The 25852-nt window shown below is 38.3% G+C and overlaps 1 protein-coding gene across 1 annotated transcript; it reads right to left on the reverse strand.

Moving 5' to 3' along the window:
• Positions 1–1495: 1495 nt before the first annotated feature.
• mtnr1bb (melatonin receptor 1Bb) lies at positions 1496–25852 on the reverse strand (the record flags this gene model as incomplete). The annotated part of the gene is made up of 2 exons (XM_081355270.1): positions 1496–2343; positions 25657–25852. The coding sequence occupies 2 exons, from the start codon at positions 25850–25852 to the stop codon at positions 1496–1498; spliced, it is 1044 nt and encodes a 347-aa protein (XP_081211396.1).

Consider the following 25852-nt stretch of genomic DNA (forward strand, 5'->3'; position numbering starts at 1 on the left):
TTTCTCCTTATGTAGAACATTTTTGGCTTAAAGGGTTCTTTAAAATTGAGCCCTTATATATTGAACCCCACTGAACCTGTGTGGTTAACTTAGTGTAGGTAACTAACATGTACTTTTTCAAAAGAGTAGCTTCACTGTGAGTTAACTACTTTAAATTATGAGTTGCTTGCAAAATAGCCTGAAATTGTCAATGACATTTACTTTCTTGACTAATTCTATATTCCAAAGGCTTGTCTACTCCCATTGAATCTCAGCTACGGTTTTCAAACTGATTCCCTCCCTGAAACCCCTCCGGATAATGCATTCAGCAATTTGATGACAAGATCGCTCTCAACTTGGCCAAGTGTTTATGTTATCAACCACTTCAGTCCTCCATCTGCTGGGATGCCAGCCACACATCCCCCATAATTCCCTGTGCAGATGTGGCCATAAGGAGCAAGCTCATCCCAATCTCTCCATATAATCCCTTCACAGCCCATTCATACCAGAGAGAGGTTGCGCAAACACAGATAGACTTGGCTTTCATCAGTTTGGTTCCTTTCTTTTATTGAGGTCAATGGAAGAGCATGTTCTCACACAGCACAATCCCACTGCATGGAACGTCTCGTAATGTCGGGAGGATTAAAACGCACATTGTAAAATCAAGTAAAAAACAAGCACAGAGAACAACAGTAATACATTCGACTAATACTTTCCCTTTTTACCCTTCTTTTAATTGAAATTCCGGGAGCGTTTCGCTCCCAGATCATTTGTAGAAGAAATATACGGTTTCACAGTCATGCACGTTTCCTGGCAAAGTAATAACCCCAAAGTCATGAATGACATTTAATGTTTGACAGATAAGAGGTGAACACAAATTGAAACTGAAGACTGACTGACCGCACGCTGTCATCGTTCATTTTGAAAAAGCTAAATTTCTCTTTGTGGAATCCACATGAGGTGCTTTTTTTGAAGTTTGTGCTTTATCTTGCTGTGCTGGAAGCTCTTCGCTCATTAAAGAGCTGTTGATGTTACATTTAAATTAGGATGCTCTCAGAATATCATCTGGTTCGATAAGACAAACGGATTTGGTATATCAGATACTTGCCGTCAATGTATTAACGTTTGGCACCTTGAATAAAAGCATTTTTTCGTATTTCTTGTGAAAGTTCAAGTGTAAGGCAGAATTTCTGAATTGATAAATATGTGAAGCATACTGATTTATACAACATATATACAACAGACCCACAAAATTGTACAAAATGTCTTCAATAAATAGTCCATATATACATGGATTTAAAAGGTACTTAATTTGAATAGAAATTGTGAGTTAAATATTCCTTAATAACAGTGTTTTGGAATGGATCACAACATCAAAAATATAACAAGCACCCTGAGTTGTGTATAATGGTTTTGTAGCATTAAAAAAGTCAAGTGTTCACAGTTCCAAGTGTATAAATTTGCTTCATGCATCCATGACGGTTTTCTTTGAACAGTGATTGGCTGAAAACAAAAGTCACTCGTTGTTATTGATGGCCGGCGAGGGTTTGCTCCTTATCCCATCTGTGCCGGCCCTGGAGGTCTCAGTCACAAACCTCCGAGGAATCCACATCGACGTCATGATCCGCACGTACTCCTTTCGGAAGTTCCGATTGAGGAGTCCGTAAATGATGGCGTTGAGGCAACTGTTGAAATAGGCCATAAAGTAGCTGACCACAAAGAGCCACTCTGGAACACGCGGAGCCATGACCTCTGGGTCGATGGCCACCACCAGTCCGATGAGGTTGAGCGGAGCCCAGCAGATCGCGAACAAAACAAACACCACGAACATGGTGACGAAGTTGCGCAGGTCGCTGGGCCTCACCCTGGAGCGCTCCTCGCTCTTCACCTTCCGCCTCACCTGGATCACCAGAACCCAAATCCTCAGGTAGCAGAAGGTCACCACGCCGATGGGCACCAGGAAGTGAACCACCACCACGACCACAGTGTAGGAGCTGCTGGCAGTCTGCGTGAAGGTGCAGGAGTAAACGCGGGGGTCGTAACTCAGCGACCCCACGAAGAAGTTTGGAAGAATGGCCAGCACAGTGAGCGCCCAGATAAGGGCCACTAAGAGCAGCGTGTTCCGGTAGCTGTAGAGACGCCCGTAGACAAAACTGTGACAGATGTAGCAGTACCGGTTGATGGCGATGCCGGTGATGTTGAAAACGGAGCCGATCACGCTCAGGCCCATTAGGAAGCCGCTGACTTTACACTGGGTTTCCCCCAGAGACCAGCCGTCGTGGAAGATCGCGTACAACACCAGCGGGTACGGATAGAAAGCCACCACCAGGTCAGCGAAGGCCAGACTGACAACAAACACGTTGCCTGAGCGAAAGAGAGCAAGAGAAAGAGGGCTTGTTAATAATCGTGTTTTTACCAGCACAATTTGATACTGTTGCCAGATCAATTTTATGTCAATCAAACATAAAAACCATGATTTTAACCAGGTAAAAAATTAGCTTTCACATGAATTAAACAAATAATTAATATATATATATATATATATATATATATATATATATATATATATATATATATATATATTATTATTTATATTTACTGTAGAATTGTGTAGATATGACTAAACCGATTATCATCTTGAAGAGTCATTTGAGGTTTGGGGTCGGTAAGATGTTTTTTTATTATTATTCAACAAGGGTGCATTAAATGGATCAAAAGTAACAGTAAAGACATTTATAATGTTACAAAAGATTTCTAATTCAAATAAATTATGCTATTTTGAAACTTCTATTCATCAAAGAATCCTGGAAGAAAAAATCTGTTTAATTAAGCAACAAATCAGCAGATTAGAATGATTTCTGAAGGATCATGTGACACAGAAGACTGGAGTAATGATGCTGAAAATTCAGATTTGCCATCACATGAATACATTTCATTTTAAAACATATTAAAATAGAAAACAGCTATTTTAAATTGTAATAATATTTCACAATAAAAAAAAAAACACTGTATTTCTGATCAAATGCATGCAGCCTTGGTGAGCATAAGAAACTACTTTCGAAGACAAAACCCAAACATTTGAACGGTAGTAGGGGGGACTGGGGACAGTTGCAACAAGTCTTATTCCTCCAATCAGAAACATGCTAGAGTGATGACACTCATACTGCACATGTCAGGGCAGTGGCCAAGGACTTTGCCATGTGTCACACCACCTAATTCCGAAACTTACAGGCGAGGGATTGGATAGGTCACTGAGAGCAGGGTACTGGACCAGCAGAAAAGTGTTCTCAGAGGACCAAGAGAGGAGCCTCAGAGACTATTTAAAAAGGGCAGCTGACTTATACTATGGGTTAAATCCCAAAGAGGTAAGATAAATATGCGAGAAAAACAAATTTTAACAAGAGAATTATGTAGCCTATATAAGAGAGAGAGAGAGAGGGGGAAGAGAGAGAGAAATAGACAAAATTTACTATCTACATTTTAGTTGAATGTTTGCCTTTCAACTAGCCTTTCACTACAACTGCAACTTTCCCCCAAAGTGGAGTGAGACCAGTATGTCTGGTGTTGACTGGTTCACTAGCTTTTTAAAGAGGCACCCCACTCTCTCGATAAGGCGTCCCCAAGCCACGAGCATTAAAGGGGTCATATAATGGCACATGCACTTTTACAAGTTGATTGTACTGAAATGTGTGTTGGCAGTGCCTGTACACAACCATCATAAAATGATAAAAATCCATCCAGTGTTTTTTTTTTTTAAATCTTCTTATATGTTTCCTCCCATCTCAAATCAAGCCGTTCGATTTTGTGACGTCACAAAATCGACGCCCCTCCCACGATGGTTGATTGACAGCAGCGTTTCAACACAGACCCGCCCTCATGAGCGAGCTGTCAATCAGGCGCGTTCATTGTTGATACGCTGGAGCACTGTCTATGAGTAGAATGGTGTCTAAGTGATTGTGGTGTTCTGTTCTTGGGTGTAATAACGAACACAGCAGTCATTTTGATGTTCCTAAATCCATATAGCTGAAGACGCAGTGGCTAAGTTTTGGGGAATAATCCCCACGATCAATGTCAATGCTTTCATGTTTGCGCGAATCATTTCACCAGACTACTTTACAACGAGGTCAGTAAAAAGCTGGTTTTGCTAAGAAGCAGCTCCTGAAAAAAGGATCGGTACCAACTATTCGTGTTCCTGCTGCACCTCCAGAAGAACTGAAGTGAGTGTAACGTTTTATTGACCTTTAAATAAATTTTTATATTAATATTTGCAAATCGCTTGCACGCTTCATGATATTTTTACACTCAGGGTACATTACGGCATGTTTTCTATGTATGACGTTCTCAATATAATTCATAATCCCATGTTTATAATGAACAACGCGTTATGGTTATTGTGTTATTGTGTTACAAATGGTGTGCGCACAGAACAGAGGGGCGGGGTGAGCAAAGCTCATTATCATTTAAAGACACATGCACTTAAACGGCGTGCTGAAAACAGAAAAATTAGTGTTTTCTTACAATACTAATGAGAATTTTTAATTAAAGTTAATTACAAACTTTTAATTTAGACCCTAAAGAATCATATTAGCTTGTGCAAAAATTACATAATATGACCCCTTTAATAAAAGTTTGTTGCATTGCAATTGTTAATTTCTTCCTGTCTGACACTGAAATATGGAGAGATTGAATAGCATCTGTAACACCTGCACACTGTAAGCCTATGATCTACACATAAACAAACAAAACTCAATAACTGTTATTTGATAAATATGACTAAATAAATAAATAATACAATAATATTATTGTATAAATAAGTAATACTATAATATTATAGTAAACAGTTAATATTTTCAGAATTCTATGCTCATTGAAACAAAACGCTAAAGTTAATTAGTGAAATTTAAGGTATTTTTAACATGTTGCAACCGTCCCTGATTGTGTTGCAACTGTCCCCTGGGTTGGGGTCAGTTGCAACATATGGCTTCTTCCATTCAAATAAATACTGTGACCGATGTGTCATATGTAATCATCTTTAAATGGTATGGGTAATTAGCAGACAGATGCAAGTTTAATATATGCAAATTTGGTTGGTCTAGTCCAAATAGTGTCTGAGTGAGAGAAATGCAAAAAGTGTTGCAACCATCCCCAGTCTCCCCCATTGACACTACGCTTTTTAGTTTTTAAGCCAAATTTTTCTGTTTTCATGGCAACTAGCACTTTGTGAGCTGTACATGAGAATCATTTCATGCGTTTATGTAAGTAGATTTATGTTGACTATTTCGCGGTACACACGTCACTTTTGATGCACCGTTTCCCGCCTTTGCCCCTCTAAGCCTGTGTGGTGGCACTAAAATTGAATATAGGGGTAAACTCATGTGAATGACAAGTTGAGAACCAGAGAATAAATGAGAGAGGAAACAAGAATCAAGAATAACAAAGCTACTGAGAGAAAAGGAAAGAGAAAGGCTGAATCACATCAACTTCAAAAGCAGGATCTCCAGGGAGTGTGAAGCCTTTGATTACAGTGTGACAGCAGAGAACACATCGCTCTCTAAAACAATGCACTCTGCCCTCTCATATTCATCTCATCCATGGTCTGCTGCGTTAAAACGAACAATCCATTTACTCACTTTCTTATGTTAAACAGTCATCATTTACAGATTACTGTATGCATAGAAACAGCTGACTGAGTCATCTTAGCCCTTTATTCCATTTTACTGGTGGCAAATACCTGCGTACACACACATTTGCTTCAGATGCATGCTTGAGGTATCATTTTCAGAAAGCGATTTCCCAGGTAGAATAATAAAAGTGGAAAGAAGTGGAAAGAAGAATCTTACAAACACATGCAAGGTCACATTTTACCAAGAGATTAACAGATGTATTTTTTAGTAAAATACATTTACTAATTAATGTTAGGATCAATAAGATTTTTGTGCATCATGATATTATTTTCATGACAAATAAAAATAACATTTCCCCAGTTGACGCATTACCATAATGTGTCAGATCTTTTTTTATTTTATTTGTTGTTATATTATTTATTTATATACAAATTAATTTTAACTTATACAATTATTTATTTATATACTTTAAATCAATACATAATACTAATAACATCTACTCACATAAACACAGCATACATGAGTAGTTTAAATACAATTCTGTAGTGAGAATAAGATTTGTCTTACAGTAAAGATAACTTTGGGGCAGGGACTCAAGTGGAAAAAAGGGCACTTCTCATAATTATATATATATATATATATATATATATATATATATATATATATATATAAAAATTAACAAAATGTTAAATATATTGAAACAACTCTGACTTCCTTACCAATTTATTGTAATTCACACAATTGTTTCATACTCAACCGATTTCTATATATATATAAATAAAAAAAAATCAGTTCACAGAGACCATGGTCTTCTTTAGTATATCCACTAGGTTTATCACAAGAGCAGGCAACAGTAAAGGAAACCATTTTTCTATGCCACTAGTTTCAAATATATATTTAGAATAACTGGCTGCACCAATTAGAGGGACATAGTTTCACTAATAATTTGTAACCAAAACAAGCCAATCTGCATATTTAAACATAACATTTCAGGGGAAAAGACTCTTGATGCAAATCTTTAACTGGAGAATTTCTGTGGTGATATGCTTTAGTTATTTTGTTTATCTTATTCACCTGCAGTCCCTTGCCAAATCTATGCAAATTAGCACATTGTGATTAGTTTGCACCTAATTTGAATATCAATGTGGCGATTGTGATGACATTATTATTGTGATGACCCAAATTTTACTGCTTTCACCTGTAGTGCATTAGCTTGTATGGCCATGGCCGTGATATATTGCCTTATAAGTGTCAGCGGACAGAAGGAGAAAACACAGGTAATGCAAACACACTGATTGTTTATTTACAGGAAGAAGAGAACGAGCAGGAGAAACAGGTACGCTTACACTGAGAGGTTTGGTTGAATGACTTTCTTTGTCTTTTGCAGGTGCATGGCGGACCATGGTGACTGATGATGGTGAAGCTGGGCTGAAGAACAGGGATCTCAACAGGTGAGCAGAACAGGTAGTCGGGTAAGTTGAGCGGTAGTGATCAACAAGACCAGACAGTGATGGTGTGGTGAGTGACTCACTGCTTAAATACTGTGATGGTGACAGGTTTGATGAATTAGAATTTGGGTGAGGCTGATCGAGTGGGTCTGGTGTAGATGGTGTTGACTCTGTGACAAGTATAGGGCCCTATGAAAGCCGTTTTATTTTTTCCATTTTACTCCATTTTAATAGTTAAAATAATTTTAATAAATTAATTGAAGTCATTTAAGTTATACAATTTAACAAACGTATACAGTTTAACAAAAATGACATGTTTAGGGTCCTATGATATTGTTTTATTTTATGTTTTTCTCAAATTCCGATTTATTTTGACCAAATTCTGTGTTTTCTGTTTTAAGTTTTCTGGATTTCATTTGAATGGTTTAATTAATTATTTGAATAATCACAAAGCATATCTAATTAATTGAATTCATAAAACAACAATTTATGGTAACACTTTATTTCGATAGTCCACTTTAGACATTCTACTAACTATAAGTAACTTTGCAACTACATGTCAACTATCTGTCATTAGAGTATTAGTAGACTGTCTGCTTAATATTTGCTAACACTCTGTTTTGTTGGTCCCCTAACAGACATTCTACTGACTATAAGTTACTTGGCAACTACAAGTCAACTTATTCTCTTAACCCGAATCCTAACATCTAAACTTAACCTACCAGTCTATTGACTGTCTATTACAGCCTACTAATACTCTAATGAGAGTTAGTTGACATGTAGTTGAAAAGTTACTTATAGTTAGTAGAATGTCTAAAGTGGACTATCGAAATAAAGTGTAACCCAATTTAATAATTTAAATAAATTTTAATTTCTTACAAAATTCTGTGTTGTGTATTTTATTTTTTCTGGCAATCAAATGAAGGCATAAAACAATAATTTAATTGACTTTTTTAATCATATTAAATTAAATTAAATTAAACAATAATTAAAACAAAGTTTTAATAATATGTTTTTATTATTATTAGTGTTATTATTACATTCAGACGTAGCTAAATTCTACTGTACAGTCCCTCCAGTTTTTCGCGATTCCGCGATCGCTGAATACAACGCAAAATCAACAAAATGACGCATTTTTTTGCGATCCTGCATAATTCCTAATTTAACTGCAAAATAATCACAAAAAATGAAAAAGACCTCACAAAACATTAAATTATAATCACCCAATTGAAATATCTCTAGTTTAATTAAAGTTTCAATGCATTTTTACGTGGATACAGATGTTGCGTTAATATTTACATAGGTCAGGTAGAAAAATTGCCCATAGGTTGTTTTAAAAGTTAATTTGATGAGAATTTGATTAGACCAAAATAAACAAGCTTTATGCAATTTGTTTGTGATTTGTGTCATGTATGACTATTGTGCATCTGACATAATACTATTATGGTAAATGTAATGTCCTAATTATAAAATATAAAAATTACCACCACAAAATCAGTCATTTTGATCGCAAAAATCACACAAAAAAATAGTAAAATCCTGGAGGTACTCACTGTACAACAGTAATATAGCATATTTCTGTTACAATTTCAAATTAATACGAACTTTTGACAGGTTCCCGTGAAGACCTTTGAGTTTCTGTGTTTGTGATGTGAAGTTTTTCTCAAATGAAACGGTGAAATGCTCGTGAAGTGACTCTCAGAGCGGCTCTGGAGATGAAGTTCATGCATTCATGTCCTCATACAGTGAGGCAGCAGAGGCTGACGCATGTGTGTGTGTGTGGTAATGAAACCACGCGTCTACACCATTCATTCACAGAGACAAGCAGAACATGCAGGATCCATATTTAAATAGTCTTTTTGCGGTTTAATAGTCACAGACACTAGTCTATATCGCGATCAGCCAAATTCCGTTTTTATGACTGTATTCCACGATTCTGTCCGCGTTTTCCACATCACGGAAATCATAGGGCCCTACCTTAGCTAAACCTTTAGCTAACTTATTACATTAGCTAGTAGCTCATGAGTGATGCATGTTAGCAAGACACAAATAACTATATTGGTATTTTGGCTAATTCGCTGCAAGTCGAGGCACTGGTAGCTTAGTCTTTTGTTCATCACCACTCACCTCCACACACGCCAAGAAAAGCACAACTGGGATAGGAGCTGGGAGGGAATGCTGCCTGTCTGTGCGCGGAGAGAGAGTGAAGGCATCCGAGCATGACAAAGTCTCCCGACCTGATGTTTCGATTTTTATTCAATAAACATATTAGTTTGACAAAAAGCTGTGTATATTCATTTATTTTTATAAAAGACCCTCAGAAAAAGGGAAGAAAAAGGGCCGGTGCTCAAGCCCCCTTTGATGTCTATGTGTGCATGTTCCTGCTGTGGGGAATATGTGCTTAATTATAATAATCATGCTTAATCATGCTAATTTTCTTTATGCACAGATTGCTTTTTATTTATTTATTTATTTCCTTTTTTTTTTGGAGTAAAATGTGATCTGGACATATTCTTGCCGAGTTTCATGAGATTCACCTTTAAAAGAATAATAAATAATTGTATCAAAGTCATGAGTGGTGAAGAGCTTTAATCAGGCACACATTTCCCCTCATTGCCTACAGCTTTTTCGACCTCCAGACCATTTTAACATTCAGTCAGTGTCTCTCTCCCTCCCTGCCCTAAGACTCTGGAAGAAACGTGAGGGCCATAAACATAAGAACCCCCATTAATCAGATTTTTTTTTGTCGAAAGCGATGCAAAGCATTTGACATGGATTTTGTCAGATACCAGCAGTAGCAAAGCGTATACAAACCAAAAAAAAAAAAAAAAAAATTGACACGGAGGAGAAGCTGTTTTTCCCCCCATCCTTTTCAGCAAATGCCAAAAATCATTCCTGGCACTTCTCAGCATGACATTATAGAGATCATAACCCAATATTCTCTTCTGTTCATTGCTGTGGCCTTTAAAAATGATCCAAGAACCCCAAAACTGTTTCAGCCTCTCATGTTGAAATGACACACTAACTTTTCTCTTTTCAGCTACTTCCTATTCTTAGCTTTGTTCACAGGATAAAACTAGCAAAATGATAAACACAATTACCCTGACCTACCTGAGCCCAACCTTTCATCTCAGCGCTTTCTTCTCTTTTCTTTAGACTTTTATCCCCATGCAGCCACTATAATTCAACCTGAGATGAAGCACATTCAAGGTCATATTGCTGCTCTGTAGATGAATGTACCATGAAATAATACACAACGAGACTCAGCTGCTATAAATGCCATTTATGTGTCCACATATAAACCGACCTGTGAGTAACATAAAATAAAATATAAAGCCAGTTAATGTTTTAACTTCATACATGGTATAAAATCGCTATATAGGCTAATCCTCTTACAAAAGGGCATGTGAATGAATGCCTTAGTATTTTTATATTAATAATGCCTTTGGTCATATTAAAAGCTCCTGTTTATATTCATATTTCTTTATGTATATACTTTTATCAAAATATGTACAACATATACAAGAGAAGATAAATGAGTAATGTGTTTGATTAATGGTGTACTATGTATGTGTGTGTGTGTGACAGAGCGAGACACAGCAATCTAGTCTGATGTGAATATGTGCACGTGACATGAATGTCTATTTAAAGTAAGAGTACAAAGAAATGATACAAGATGTTCATACACCTTTCCACATTCACACCTTTCTACACTTTTGACAAATACATTTTCATGATTTTCCATGACTTTTTCATTTCTGATAGCTGATGAATTATTATTTTTTTTATCTGAGCATAACAAAAAAAAAAAAAAAAAAAATGAAAATCTTAATGAAAAGGATTTAAAAAAAAATTAGCTGATTAATCCAGGTTTTCCAGGACTTTGGGAACTCTAACTGAATGGCATATGAATGTCACATTCAACTTTGAATCTGGTCTTTGGTCTTTTTTACCATGTCCTGAAAAGTAGCAGTTTTGAACGTAATGTAAACGTAAATGTCTTTGTCAGGTTTTCTTTCACACTGTAACTTTTCCAAATAGGAAATGACAGGAATCTGGGGAAAAGTTGTGGAGACAGAACAGAAGGAAAGGGTTCTTATGTCTATAAGGCTCATTATAAAAGCACTTGAGTAGGGTCAGACAGGGTTATGAAACCCTCAGAGTACAGTATAAAATGATACATGCATGCCCTGCTCACCTGTCAAAGACTTTAAGCATAGAAAAGAAGAGCTACAGCTGTAAGAGATGCAGACACTGCTGCTTCAACATGCCCACAAGACTGGTGGCCTTATTTGCTTTTCCTTAAGGATCTGGACAACCTTTGCAAAAAGATTTTGGGAAGCCATGCCAAGAGCAATATTAAATCTTGACCCTGACATTTCTAACCAATGCCTTTGAGGAATTCCTTTATTGTGTCCAAGCAGTTCATCCAGACAGGTACAGGAACTCTAGGGAATGAATGACCACACAAATCAACAGAATAAAAGGGAAACAGAGCCAATACAGGGCAGTAGTGCATCCCTCATAAATGGCTATTTAATATTTCCTTTAAAAGAGATTGAGTTAATAGTATGAATAATTCCCTGTATTATTTATAATTTTTTAGGGTTTTAATCATTAATGTAATAATAAAATTAACCCCTTGGAAAAACCAAAAGGTCAGTAAATATAGCTAGAGAGAATAGACAAAAAAAGAAGCCAAATCAATCCACGCAGTCCTTTCAGACTGATCCATGCAAATCCTATTTGTTTTTCAGACAGCTTCCTGAGTTAAGTATTTAGGCTTGAAGTATTTCATTGCACTGTCCATGGTGCTGAAACCAAACTCCAGCCATGTCACAGTGCGAATGAAGACAATTCACATTTACATAGCTTTCATTTCAAGTTAACAACACAAACAACTAGCGAGAAGGAGTACGTTTAAATAAACTGAAAAATGCATTCATATGAAATGCCATATATACACAACAATTAAAAAAATTCTTTCAAGTCTCTTTTGCTCACCCAGACTCCATTTATTTGATCAAAAACACTAATATTTATTTAAAATAGCTGTTTTGTGAAAAAAAAAAAAAATTCTGGGGGGGTTCTTTCAAGAACAGACATTTAAAAAGAAACACAGTCTTGTATTTCAATGTATCCTTGCTGAATAAAAGCTTCTTTTTTTTTTAATATAGGGATTATATAATTGGAGATACATTTTGCATTTCAAAAACTTATGGAAAAAAACTGTTCGCTAACAAAAATTCTTTCCAGTATCTTATTGAAAATATATTCAATTTTAATAATTTGGTGTTTGCCAAACAGAAGTTACTTCATTTTTATTTATTTTTATTTTTTTACTTTTAACAAAAAAACTAATTTATTTGTAGTATTGTTTGTAATCTCTTTTACATACTATCAACATTGTTACTCTACCTTGGTAACAGAGTTTGACGGTAACATCTATATATATAACCCCAGAACTTTTCTTTATTACATAAGAAAGTAAGCTATTGGAAGGAAGAAAAATGTGACCAGGATTGATTTGTGCTCTGACATGTTTCATCTTCCTCTTAATAAACCCAAAAGAAAGACCTAAATATGAATGATTATGCTCAAAATCAAACCTTCTTTCAGAGAGTGAAAGGTGATCCATGTGTAATTAGAGGAAATTGAACATCTCCTGTTTTTGCTGAAAAAGGCTTACGGTTCACTCTGAGCTCAATTCCACTTGAGTTCAAGAAGTGTAATTACTTATGGAGGAGGATGACCTTGAGGAACTTCACATGCAGCCTCATTTATGTGCTCATTAGCACAGCATCTGCGCTGTTACTCATAATTGATAAAAGCTGATACCACATGCAACCTCTGCATATGATTAGGCACCAAGTAAAAAAAAAATGAAATGAGAAAATGTTACTGCGAATGAATTCAGAATATTGGTGTTGACACAATGATAATGACAGCGACTAAATTATTTTGTTGGCTTGAGAAAGCTAAAACATGCTAGCAGTGTGCTAATTTATATTAGAAACATCCCAGCAACATGCTAAAACATGTTAGCAATGTGTTAAATCATGCTAGAAACGTATTAAAACATGCCGAACCAGACCAGCATTTACGAATAGTCATTTTCCACTGTGGGGCTGATAACAGAGCTCTTGTAATGTAATACAAATGCGTCAGTCATTGCCTTGGTAATGAACGAGTTTACATACAATATAAGATATATAGCGACTGCGTTATGAAGGATGATCAGATATTTATTTTATTGTTAACTTCGCTCAAATGGCGCACTTGGCCAGCTACAGAGAAATGGCAGCCATGCAACAGACAAGTGACCAATCCTGAGTAGTAACATCACTACCCAACCGTATATATGTCTGTGTGTGTGTTTATCATTAGAGGAAATAGGCAGCAACATCAGGCATTATGCAGACCAAATTCAAACCTGGGTTACTTACAGCTCTCATATGTCATAGGCATGTGCAATACATTACCCACTGCTTTCAGTGTACCATTAAATGTGTATAAACCTCGATGAAAGGTTAAAGTCCTTATCAATATTAACCTAGTTGGAAATTATACTCAGTCCAGCAGTTACATTTTTTATCCATCCATTATAACACGCAGCAGGATGAAGGACTTGGTCAAGGCAAATTACTGAGGAACAACTTTTCTGTTCCTTTGGAGTGATGTATTCACAAGGTCATTTCACACTAGGTAAAATATGGAAATCATTTTGGGATATGTAGATGAGGACGGTGACATGTTTTTTGTTGTATTTTTACGGATTGCAAATTGTGGCAGGGGTCCAGTCTTTGGGGGTATGTGAACTAGGAATGATGAAAAACTGGACTGAGGCCCAAATAGAACACCAAGGGCTAATCTTAATTGGTAGCCGGAAAACATGCACTCTCAGTAGAACCAAATGACAAGCACTACTGTTGTGCCCTTGAGCCATGGCCACTGCACTTCAAACAGCTCTCCTCACTATACCAAAGAATCCCAATGTCCTGAGGGGGCTCTATGATGCTGTTACTATAGTATTATCTTTATACAACCATCATCATCTTATTTCATTAGCAGTTAAATAAACTGATGATTTGAATACAAGTAGCTTACTGAAAATGAACCTGCTTATTTCATGACCGATTATTAAAATGAACTATTATTCAATAATTACACCTACTTTTATTTCATGTCATGTCATTTCATTTTATTAACAATTTCTCCGCTAAACGTTGCCAGCGACAGCATTTTTGATGATTTTCACCAAACATTCATGGCCCCCAGAATATTTTGTTGTATACATATATCTGAACATACAATAGATGAAAAGAAAGAACAGGGTCTCTGCTTTTAAACAAAACACAACAAACGTGGATACGCTTGAACATGAACTATTACTAAATTACTGAATCAACCTAAATATGTTAAGTTAGATAGGTTACACCAACAAAACTAAATTTAAGGGTAGAAATTGCTCTTGAACGTAAAAATTGCAGGTTACTACTTTTTTACAGTGTGAGAAGATTGCGTTTTTTTTTGTCCAGATCGTCCACTCCGTCCAGATCGGATTCAGAACAAAAATTAAAACTTAGATGGAGTAGATCGAATTCATCAACACCCCCAAAGCTTCACAGTCGTTCCCTCTTCCTGGGTCGACATTTCATTCGGTAACAATAGGAAGTTTTGATTTATATGCTGTTTAATGTCTGATGATCAGGTTAGTTTACAAAGGTATGCAATGCTTCTACTGCTGGTTTCTGCTGCTGCTTCGCTTGATTTTGGATCTGGAGATTCTTAACTATTTTCAAAGATGCTTAACAGCACCCCCTACCGTATAACAGTGAAAACATGGAAAGCCGGAAACTTACATCAATGGCGGGGAAGCGTTGAGTCATAAATGACGTCAAATTTTGTCAAAGTGTTAATTGGTCGTAAAATAACCAGGATATTTTTCAGTAAGCCATTGTGCCCAAAATAAACTCACACCTGATCACCCTTTTCAGGTTTACTTTGCGATAACCATCTAAACCATCTGTATAATATCCATTAAATAACATATACACAAATTATGTACTACACAAAGAGGCTCTCGTCACATTCAAATTATTGCTCTTCCTGCTCTGGAATTTGTAGTTTTCCTCTCAAAGTATAACTGCTGCCTGAGTTTCACGTCATTCTGCCAACACAAATTGAAAAAGACTACAGTACCACTTATATCAAACCACACCGGCTCCTTCTCTACAATCCACCCTGTGTTCAGACAGCCCACTCTGAACCTCTGTTCCTTCCAGCCAAACACTATTACATCATTCAGCCCTTGGAACAGCCACAAAAAAACAATATCCTCGTTGAAGGCCTGTCAAAATGTCAACATGTTGACCTTTGACTCCTTCAAAGTGAATCAGATGAGTCATGGAGTAATGTAAATAAAATGTCTCAGATTATGTTATGTAACTGCAAACTACAGAATAAACGACACAGAGGTTCATTTCTCCGGCTGTGGTGAAGATATACGTGTGTGGTGGGTTTGCGTAATTTTTCTTTTTTTCTGAAGAGTGTGGGTTTTTATTTCATGCTGATGTAAAGTAAAGCTTTAAAGGGTTTAAAATGCTTTAGGCATGCAATCTTTGATCAGATCAAACTTGGGGTTCACAAAATTCAGATTGTGAGCCTCAGCCCACAATTCCCAATGATCAAATGATTTAGTCAAGAGCTTTGCATTATTATCTCTGGTTGTAGGGGGTAGAATGATGGATTTCATTAAAGTAAAGTGATCACATCATGCCCCAATGTACGCATGCATAAATGGATCTCGAAAATCTTGACATGCAGCACTTTCTTTTTTTTGCCGGGTCTCTGGTTTGTGAAATCGGGAAGGATGGGTTTGAAGATCATTTTGCTGTTTTATCTCATGCCAAGGTAATGTCAGCATGCAGCATGGAAACAGCATTTGCCTAGATAGAAAAGTAAAGTTTGCAAAGCTGTGAAACCCTTCACCATCAGTTTAGTTTTGTTTAATTTAACATGCTTTATTATTTGTGCATTTGTTTGGTATTTCCAAAAAACAAAACAAAACAAAAAATCCACACGCAAGATCACAAGTGACACCAAATTACTGTCATTGCAACAATCCAACTGCAAGACCTTTAGTTTAAAGTGTCTGCTGAATGATACATCCTGAGACAACAATATCATGGTCCAGTGAGTATCAGGGCTGTGTCTGTTAAATCGGACGGAGACAGAAAGGGTGGACAAATATTTGAAAATATCAAATATCATGCATTCAAATCCAAGAATCTTTCAAAAAGTTTAAAAGAGGCTGCCATCTTGAGAACAGACTGGCAGAGACAAACAGTTACTGCTGTGAACCTATCAAGTAAACATGAAAGCGAAGCCGAAACTCTGTCTCTTATTTGAACCTGCAGTAGAGCTGTTTGGTAAACCGTTTGGTAGAGATTTCTTTTTCTACCCGTTAAATTTCAAATTTCTCCCTGGGCAATGACATTTGCTGGTACATCAGTGAGGGAAAGACTGGAAATAAAATAGTAGATTGAATATAATTATATGATCTTCTAAAACCTCTTGAAAAAACAAGCCACATTCAGTAAGGGAGATGCAAGCACAGGGGATGTAATAGACAAAATCACTTAACATTTACTGGGTCATTCATGTTATGAAGTACACTTTTGTGTCCCTATCATACAGTATTGTTCAAAAGGTCAGTAGGATATTGTTTTAATGTTTTCGAAAGAAGTCCGTTAATCTATTTTTTTTTAATTAAATCAAAAATAGTTTTAAAAGTAACATTGTGAAATATTATTGCAATTTCAAATAACTGTTTGCTTTTAACCTGTTAAGCTGCACGTCAGTTCACGTCAGTCCTGCCGAGCCAGAGGCTGTTCACATCAGTCCAGCCGAGCCAGAGACTGTTCACGTCAGTCCTGCCGAGCCAGAGACTGTTCACGTCAGTCCTGCCGAGCCAGAGACCGTTCACGTCAGTCCTGCCGAGCCAGAGACTGTTCACGTCAGTCCTGCCGAGCCAGAGGCTGTTCACGTCAGTCCAGCCGAGCCAGAGACTGTTCACGTCAGTCCTGCCGAGCCAGAGACTGTTCACGTCAGTCCTGCCGAGCCAGAGACCGTTCACGTCAGTCCTGCCGAGCCAGAGGCCGTTCACGTCAGTCCTGCCGAGCCAGAGGCTGTTCACGTCAGTCCTGCCGAGCCAGAGGCTGTTCACGTCAGTCCTGCCGAGCCAGAGGCTGTTCACATCAGTCCTGCCGAGCCAGAGACTGTTCACGTCAGTCCTGCCGAGCCAGAGGCTGTTCACATCAGTCCAGCCGAGCCAGAGACCGTTCACGTCAGTCCTGCCGAGCCAGAGGCCGTTCACGTCAGTCCTGCCGAGCCAGAGACCGTTCACGTCAGTCCTGCCGAGCCAGAGGCCGTTCACGTCAGTCCTGCCGAGCCAGAGACCGTTCACGTCAGTCCTGCCGAGCCAGAGACTGTTCACGTCAGTCCTGCCGAGCCAGAGACCGTTCACGTCAGTCCTGCCGAGCCAGAGACTGTTCACGTCAGTCCTGCCGAGCCAGAGGCTGTTCACGTCAGTCCAGCCGAGCCAGAGGCTGTTCACGTCAGTCCTGCCGAGCCAGAGACTGTTCACGTCAGTCCTGCCGAGCCAGAGACTGTTCACGTCAGTCCTGCCGAGCCAGAGACTGTTCACGTCAGTCCTGCCGAGCCAGAGACTGTTCACGTCAGTCCTGCCGAGCCAGAGGCTGTTCACGTCAGTCCTGCCGAGCCAGAGGCTGTTCACATCAGTCCTGCCGAGCCAGAGACTGTTCACGTCAGTCCTGCCGAGCCAGAGGCTGTTCACATCAGTCCAGCCGAGCCAGAGACCGTTCACGTCAGTCCTGCCGAGCCAGAGGCCGTTCACGTCAGTCCTGCCGAGCCAGAGACCGTTCACGTCAGTCCTGCCGAGCCAGAGGCCGTTCACGTCAGTCCTGCCGAGCCAGAGACCGTTCACGTCAGTCCTGCCGAGCCAGAGACTGTTCACGTCAGTCCTGCCGAGCCAGAGACCGTTCACGTCAGTCCTGCCGAGCCAGAGACTGTTCACGTCAGTCCTGCCGAGCCTGAGTCTTCTGTCCCCAAGCATGAGTCTTCTGTACACGAGCCTGAGTCTGTCTCCGAACCGGAGTCTGTCCCCGAGCCAGAATCCTCTGCGTTGCCTGGGCTCGTCGGTTCTCCGGCTCCACCCTGGTCTCCTCTCCCACCTGCTCCGCATCGTCAGTCGGCCCCCTGGAGTCGTCAGCCCTGCCTCCACCATGGCTCCTCCCTCCATCGTCTCCGCCCTGGCCACCTGCACAGCCGGCTCCGCCCTGGTCCCTCATGCTTTCTGTCTGCCCTTCACCTGCTCTTCATCCTCCTCCTGAACCCCCCCCCCCCCCCCCCCCCCCTCCGGGAGGACATGTCTTCAGGGAGGGGGATGTACTGTAACGGTTATAAGCTTTTATGTCTTTTCTCAGTTACTGTCATGTCTGGTTCAGTTCATTTGCCCTCAATGTGTATCTTGACTATTTAACCTGTTTCTGTTCTCCCTGATTACGTTCTCCCTCATTATTTCCCTTATAAAGTCTCCCTGTTCTGTTCAGTGCTCTGTCGGTACAGAGATGTATAGTAACGAAGTAGAACTACTTCACTACTGTACTTAAGTACTAAAAGGCTGTATCTGTACTTTTCTAGAGTATTATTTTTTTCTCCTACTTCCACTTTTACTTAAGTCCATATTTTCGGCGAGTGTAATACTTTTACTCCGATACTTTTTTTATGTGCTGCATCGTTACTCGTTACAATTATAAAAATGTTACGAATCATTCCAAACCCACATTATCACTGCCAGAGTGGTAGATGGCTCTGTCACCAGGTTTGATGAAGCTAGCCCAGCGAATCATACGATCAAGAAGACCGCCGCGCGTGCTCCCGTTCTGCCTTTCGCTCTGCTGCCTGCCTCCAGTGAGAACACTTGAGCTTTGTTAATTTGTTTCGAGATGGAAGAACCAGAACTTCGAGTGATCGTGGCGGTGAGGAAGGAGACCACTCCTGGCCCTACTAGTCCATGTTTTCATTTGTCGGAGTGAAAGACAATTCAAATAGATTGAAGTGCGTAACTGTTAGCTGTCATGAGGACGCCGATGAACTGAATCGTTCCTTGTTTAAATAGTTTAAAGTTAGGCTACTATTATATGTAATGTTATTACCTTGACAAACTATACATCATTAAAATGATATAAGACTCAAGTTTCAGTATTTGAGCACTATTTTATTCTGAGAAACTTATAGGGACAGTTATGTCTTAATTTATGTCAGTTATATATCAGGAAAAAATAGTCGATACCTTTAATATGAATTATGAGCGTTAGCCGCACCCATTCAGGAAAAAAAAAAAAAACTCATGTGCGGTCATCATGAAAGCGCTTGACCAAACAACGTCCCTCAGGGCTTTTAGCTCAAAAATGTGCAGATTTTGATAGATTGATAGATTTCATAGGTTTACGTTAGATTTCTATAGAGAGGAATAATATTTATTTAAATTATTATAACCAAAATGGGCCGATGTAATCATTATGAGCGCTGGATACTCTGATGTAGCCTACTGTGTTTTCAGTCCATACTGGCAGCCAGAGGGCGCCCTATGCACATTAGACCATATATGGAACACATGAAGAAGAGCCATTCCAGGAACTCCCTGACATAAACAAAGCTCCCAGAGATCGTAGTTACATGCTGGTAAATACACAATAAGCTGTAGAGAAAAAGGCACAAGCAGGGAAGAGAAGAGAGGGATGCTTTAGAGGGGGAAGGGACATATTTGATCTGTTTTTGTTTACAAAGAGTTAAGCTCAGTGTGTTAAGGTGTTCTTGAACATTCATGTCCTTGTACTGCTGCCTCAGCCAAATTAATTGTGTCCTAAACATTTGAAATAATATAAACAATATGATGTTCAAACTTTTGACTCTTTTCTTTAATAACTTCATAACACAATACTTGTACTTTTACTTTCAGTACTTGAGTAGTAATTTTTTAAATAAACTACTTGCAATACTTAAGTACAAAAAATGTTGAATACTTTAGTACTTCTACTTAAGTATTTTGCTTAAAGAGCACTTCAACTTCTACTCAAGTCACTTTTTTGATAGAGCACTTGTACTTTTACTCAAGTCTGGGTCTCTAGTACTTTATACATCTCTGTGTCGGTAATTATATGTGTTACCTTGTGTGTGCGCGCGTGTACCTTCATCATCTGGAATAAACCACTATTGTTTGGATCTCTTCGTCTTTGTGAACTCCTTTGAATTTGCCCCACGCAGCACCGTGACAATATTAAGTCTTGTTTATTAAAAATTTGATCATAATATGTGAGTTTATGCTGAAAAGAAGAAATATCTGCCAATGTGGGTTCAGAAAAATAATCTTATTAAACTTAATTTTGATGATTCTTTCATAAAACAAGACTTAATATCTTAAGTCATTGTGTTGATTTAATAATGTTTAGGCTATATATTTATACTGGAAAACAAGACAAAAATACTTAAGAAAATCCTTTTTTGCAGTGTTTCCATTCTCTAATTGAATTGATTTAAGCCAAAAAAAAAAAAAAAAAACAATTCTTGAGAATAGTGTTTTGACTAATCGTTTTATATTACCAGTATAATTCCTTTTCCATCTTGATAATACTTCATTAAATTCCTTTAACTATAATGACATCGTTCAGGAATTGACGCATAAATGCAGTTAAATAACAATAGCAATGGATTATGTAACATTATGTTGTATTTGTTGTTTTATCTTTAAAACAATCCAAGAAATTTTGTATGATATTATCAAAATTTCAAAAGAGCCATGGGCAAAAAAATATCGAAATGTACTACCTTTTATTAGCTTTTAGTCATCCTGTTCATTTTATTACTGCTGTGTAAATAAGATATGCTTAAATGCCTGACCTTGAAAAGTTTATTTTCATAGATATAAAGTTGAAAAAGTATTGTATAACAAGAAAGAGCCTACTATTTTGAAAATATTAGGACAAAAGCAAGGTTGACTTCTTACCATAGACCTGAGGTTATCGCTCAAAGGAACACACAACAAAAAGCGCAGAAAATCATCTGCTACATTACGGTCCTAAAGGCCTTGTGTTTAAAATCCTTGGTATTGAATGTCTTTAAAGTGCCTAAAAAATCTATCTGTTGCTTGCCTCAGAGTAGACCCTAGCCACATAAAACTTTGTAGCTTCTAGAAACAGTTTTACTGCCCTGTGAGGAGGGTCTCCAGGCACTAAATAACAGCAGGTGGGCTGCTCGCTCCCTCTCTGAACGCTGTTCAGACAGTCTTTGGCCTGCAATCCCTCCAATTCACAGCTCTCCAGTCCAAACCCACCTTCTAACAGAATTGCCCAAGGGTCCTAAATGCACAAAGAGTTCAAAACAGATATAAAAGGGATTTGGATTTGTAAGAACGGCAGTCTTTCTTTGAAAGGCTCTGTTCTTCCTCTAGTTCCCGCTTCTTTTTGAGTTTCTAAATGTCAGACAAACAAAGACCCATCCGCTTTGTTATTGGTGTTGATTTCTTTGGTCTCCCTGCGTGTGTTTCTGTTCGCGTGACAGGCAGAGGTGTTTCAACACTTGTTCAGGACATGAACACCCTTCTGAGTTTCAGAGGCAGGCAATGAGGACAGCAGTTCAGTTATACTACACCCTCGCCAAGGCTGAAAAGCTGAGATGAGAAAATCAAGGAGAAATTCAAAATCCCACACATTCAGAGAGAGAGAGAGAGAGAGAGAGAGAGAGAGAGAGAGAGAGAGAGAGCAGAAATACACCTTATACGAGAAGCACCACAGATGCTGAGAGGCTTTGACAACTCTGCGGATGGACACTGACCCGATTTAGGTTTAATCATGCATAGCCCTGTGGCCGAGGAATAAGCATGAATGCACAAACTTCCCTCCGAACACAAACAAGAACCAAACACAATATATCTCTAAAGATTCCTTAAAGGAATAGTTCACCCAGAAATGAAAATCATTCATCCTTATGTTGTAAAAGAAAAAATCCTTCTGAAAAAAAAAAATATATATACTGTATATATATATATATATATATATATATATATATATATATATATATATATATACAAATATAACACACACATACAGACACAGTGCACAATCGCAATCACATTAAATATAATTTTTTTTAAAGAAATTATATTATTCAGCGAGGGTGTATTAAATTGATCAAATGACAATAACATTTTACACGGTTATAAAACAATTTTTTTTTTTTTTTTTTTTTTACTTTTCAATTCAATCCAGAAAATTCTGGAAAATGTATCAGGGTTACACAGAAAAGTTAATATTATCATTATTTAACCATGCTAATAAAAATAAATTATTCTTGAGCAGCAAATCAGCTATAAGAATGATTTCTGAAAGATCATATGACACTGAAGACCGGAGTAATGATGCTGAAATTCAGCTTTGCGTCACAGGAATAAATTACATTTTTTAAATATATTAAAATACAAACCGTTATTATGAATGGTTACAATTTTACAAATTGCAGACTTAAGAGATATTTTCAAAAACATAAAAAATTTAAACAATGTCAGGGTGAGTAAATGTTGACAGTTTTCTATCCCTTTAAGTCCCAATATGAATCTGAACCTCAGATCTCTGACTTAATTAAAACTTACAGCTAACGTCATACCAGTCACAGTCATTTAGCGATCTCTAATCTTCTCCAAAGTCTTGGCTTCATGTCAAGCCTAAAGTCTTATTTTGTCTGACTTCAAGCTAAAATGATAAGACTACACTTCCCCAATCACAGCACAGAAACACTCAGTCTGTCTCATTTTCATGGTGTCCTGTGGCTTCACCACACACATACCTCAATGCTCACAAACATGTGTTGACGGTCATGCTGACTACTGTAACATCCATACTCATGTGGCAGAGCAGGGGACTGCCAGGAATCTGACTTCACTTGGCACTCACCCCCCTTTCTAGAAACACGATTACATAACTTCACAGGGGACAGAGCAAGAGAGAGGGGCCAATGGACAGAAATACTCCAGAAGCCCTTGTCGCCATGTGCCTTCAAATGACAGCTGTACGAGTAACCCTGAATGTGAACTCGACATGGAAGTCTGATTAATAAAGCATGGGAATCTACATCCCAAGCGAAACACATGGAGAGAAAGAGAAAGAGTCTTTTTATACAGTCTCTTTTACACCCGTCCTCTCATTAGAATGTGCTTGCTTATCGTAAAAGTTTTTTACCAGTCATGAATCTTTTATCTCCATGCTTCATATGGGGTGATTAAGGTGAATCTGCTCACAGGTTTCTGGAAACATACCATTAGACACTTCTAGAGAATAAGGCTTTCAGTTTCCAATGTTGCTCAGCTCCTTGCCCTTGTTGTTAGTTCACACATGATCCACTAAAGATTCAGTTTTCACCGTGCAGCATTTTGGGGTGTTTTAATGCCTCTTTGGGTGTTAGTGACAGTGTTATTACTTGTGTGAGATGCCTGATTGGCCCTGGTAATGACAAAAGGCTGAAAGATGAAGAAACAAATTCTCCTCCTTCAGAGAAGATCCACTCAGGCGAGAGGTGCGAAGACAGCGGCAAAAATCTGACAGCATTCATACTCAATCTAATGAGTTGGTGATGCCACCTCCATGTGCTTGAATAGCTCTGGAGGTGGAAGGCAGAGATAGTCAGAAGTGTCTATCAGACAGAGGGTGATATAAGACTGCTAGTGCGCCTTTGAAGCAGAAAGGTCTGGCTCTTGTTCAATGCGAAAAAGCATGAGCTTTGAAGCGAGCTTTTGTGTGAGTGCTCTCCACGCTAACACTCCTGGGCAAAAAAAAAAAAAAAAAAGGCTAAACACTAAGCTTTTAATTGTCTCAACGATAAATTATTGGTCAGCAAATCAGCCAAATTTTAAAAAATACTTAAAAAGGCATTGCTGTCTTTGTAAAGCATCAAACACAGAATTATGTTTTGGCCACGAGTTGGTGATGCTCCAGAGCGGTGTCTTCGAAAATCTGCTGAGAAATATAATAATAAATCTCTACCACAGTGAAGCATGGGGGAAGAGTGTCATTGTGTGCGGACAACTACACTGTGAAAAGCCATTCAATGCTTTGGAGTAGAGGAGAATATTGCAGAATGGCTTGCTTCCCACAAATGAAAAGTTGTTATCTGAGGAATGATCAGATGATATTTTTTAACAAGACAATGCTCTTGCAATGAAATTGCAAAGACAACCAAGAAGTGGCTTGAGAACAAGTCTATCAGGCTCATGTTTTAGCCTGGTCAGTGTCCAGATTTGGACCCTAGTAAAACTTGGTCTCACATTAAATTCAAATGAACTGGGTGACATTTACTACTACTAACTACTCATGAACTGTTGTAAGCCATTAACATTGAGTGGAACAACACGAGCTATTCTGTGCTAAGTTACTTTATCTACAGTATTTGTAATTCTTGCTAATTTCCTGACCAGTGATTTGTGATTAAAATGGTTAAGACCATTGGCGCAGTGGTGTGTGGAACGATCCCACAAACACTCACATACACACATTGTCAAAGGCACTGAAAGAGCTTAAATCTGTCTCTCTTCTGAATCCCTCTGTGTCATACATCACAAGTCCAGCAGCAGTTTGACTCGTTCAATTGTTCAACTGCTCCCCTAAAACATTTTTTAAACAGGATTATGTGTGAAAACACAATTTGTTCATGTGTTAGGGGGTCATTCGAGTGGATAATTAGATTTAACATCAATTTAAAAACATCAAACGCATCCATTTACAATTAAATAAAAGGTCTAACAAGGCTCAGAAGGGTGCCAGATTTTTCACGGATGTACTCATCCAACTACGACTTAACTACAGTCATAAGTCTTTGAAGCCCAAACTGCTGAGAGTGATAAGCTGCTGTAAATTTTTCATGCCATGGTCAAGGTGAGGTGTTCTTAACTCTGCCTTAAGCTCAGACTTAAAAATGCTGAAACAAGGTGTTTCTCCCCAAAACTGTGAAGAACTTATGAGTGACAAAAATATTGATATGGTTGCTGGAAGCCTCAATTTCTTTATGCATGAGCACATTCAGTGCTAAAATGTTGCCTTTTAATTAAAACAAACTTTTAGCTGTCTACTTCCAAAAGAAGCTGACTTTTTAATAGACTTTTGATGTTTGGGTATGGTTACATAAGATGTTTTCAAGCCTTTTTTTTTTACCACTATAATGTAATTCTTCACTAACACTATATAAACACTCTGATGTTAGTAAATTAGGTAAATAGTTATGTGTAAATGGTTTACATTTTACTAACTTAAAACCCTAAAACACAGACGAGCATCTCAGAGAGTAGAAGCACGTTTTTTCACCATGTATAATTAAAGGCAGCATGTCAAAGAAGACTGGAGTCAAGTAAAGGGGAAACAAGTCATTTAGTACATTATTCATTCACTGTATCACCATTCAATGGCGTCTGTGAAGCGCTTTATCAATGAAGAGCGCACGCACGAGTGTATAGCACATAGAGATGAATTAAAGCTCACCAGCATTTCTCAGTTTCCGATTCCTGAACACCGAAATGATGACTAACAGGTTACCCAGAACATCCACCACAGTGGTGAAGATCAGCACGCTGGCCAGCACCGCTATTGCCCAGGCGGGGCGCGCGCTCGAACCCAACGCGCGACCGACGTGCCCCAATTCTGTGCTGTTCGTCAGAAAGGCGATATTTTCTGGCAT

This window comes from Scardinius erythrophthalmus (assembly GCF_964197995.2).
Source record: "Scardinius erythrophthalmus genome assembly, chromosome: 23".
Classification (NCBI taxonomy): Eukaryota; Metazoa; Chordata; class Actinopteri; order Cypriniformes; family Leuciscidae; genus Scardinius; species Scardinius erythrophthalmus.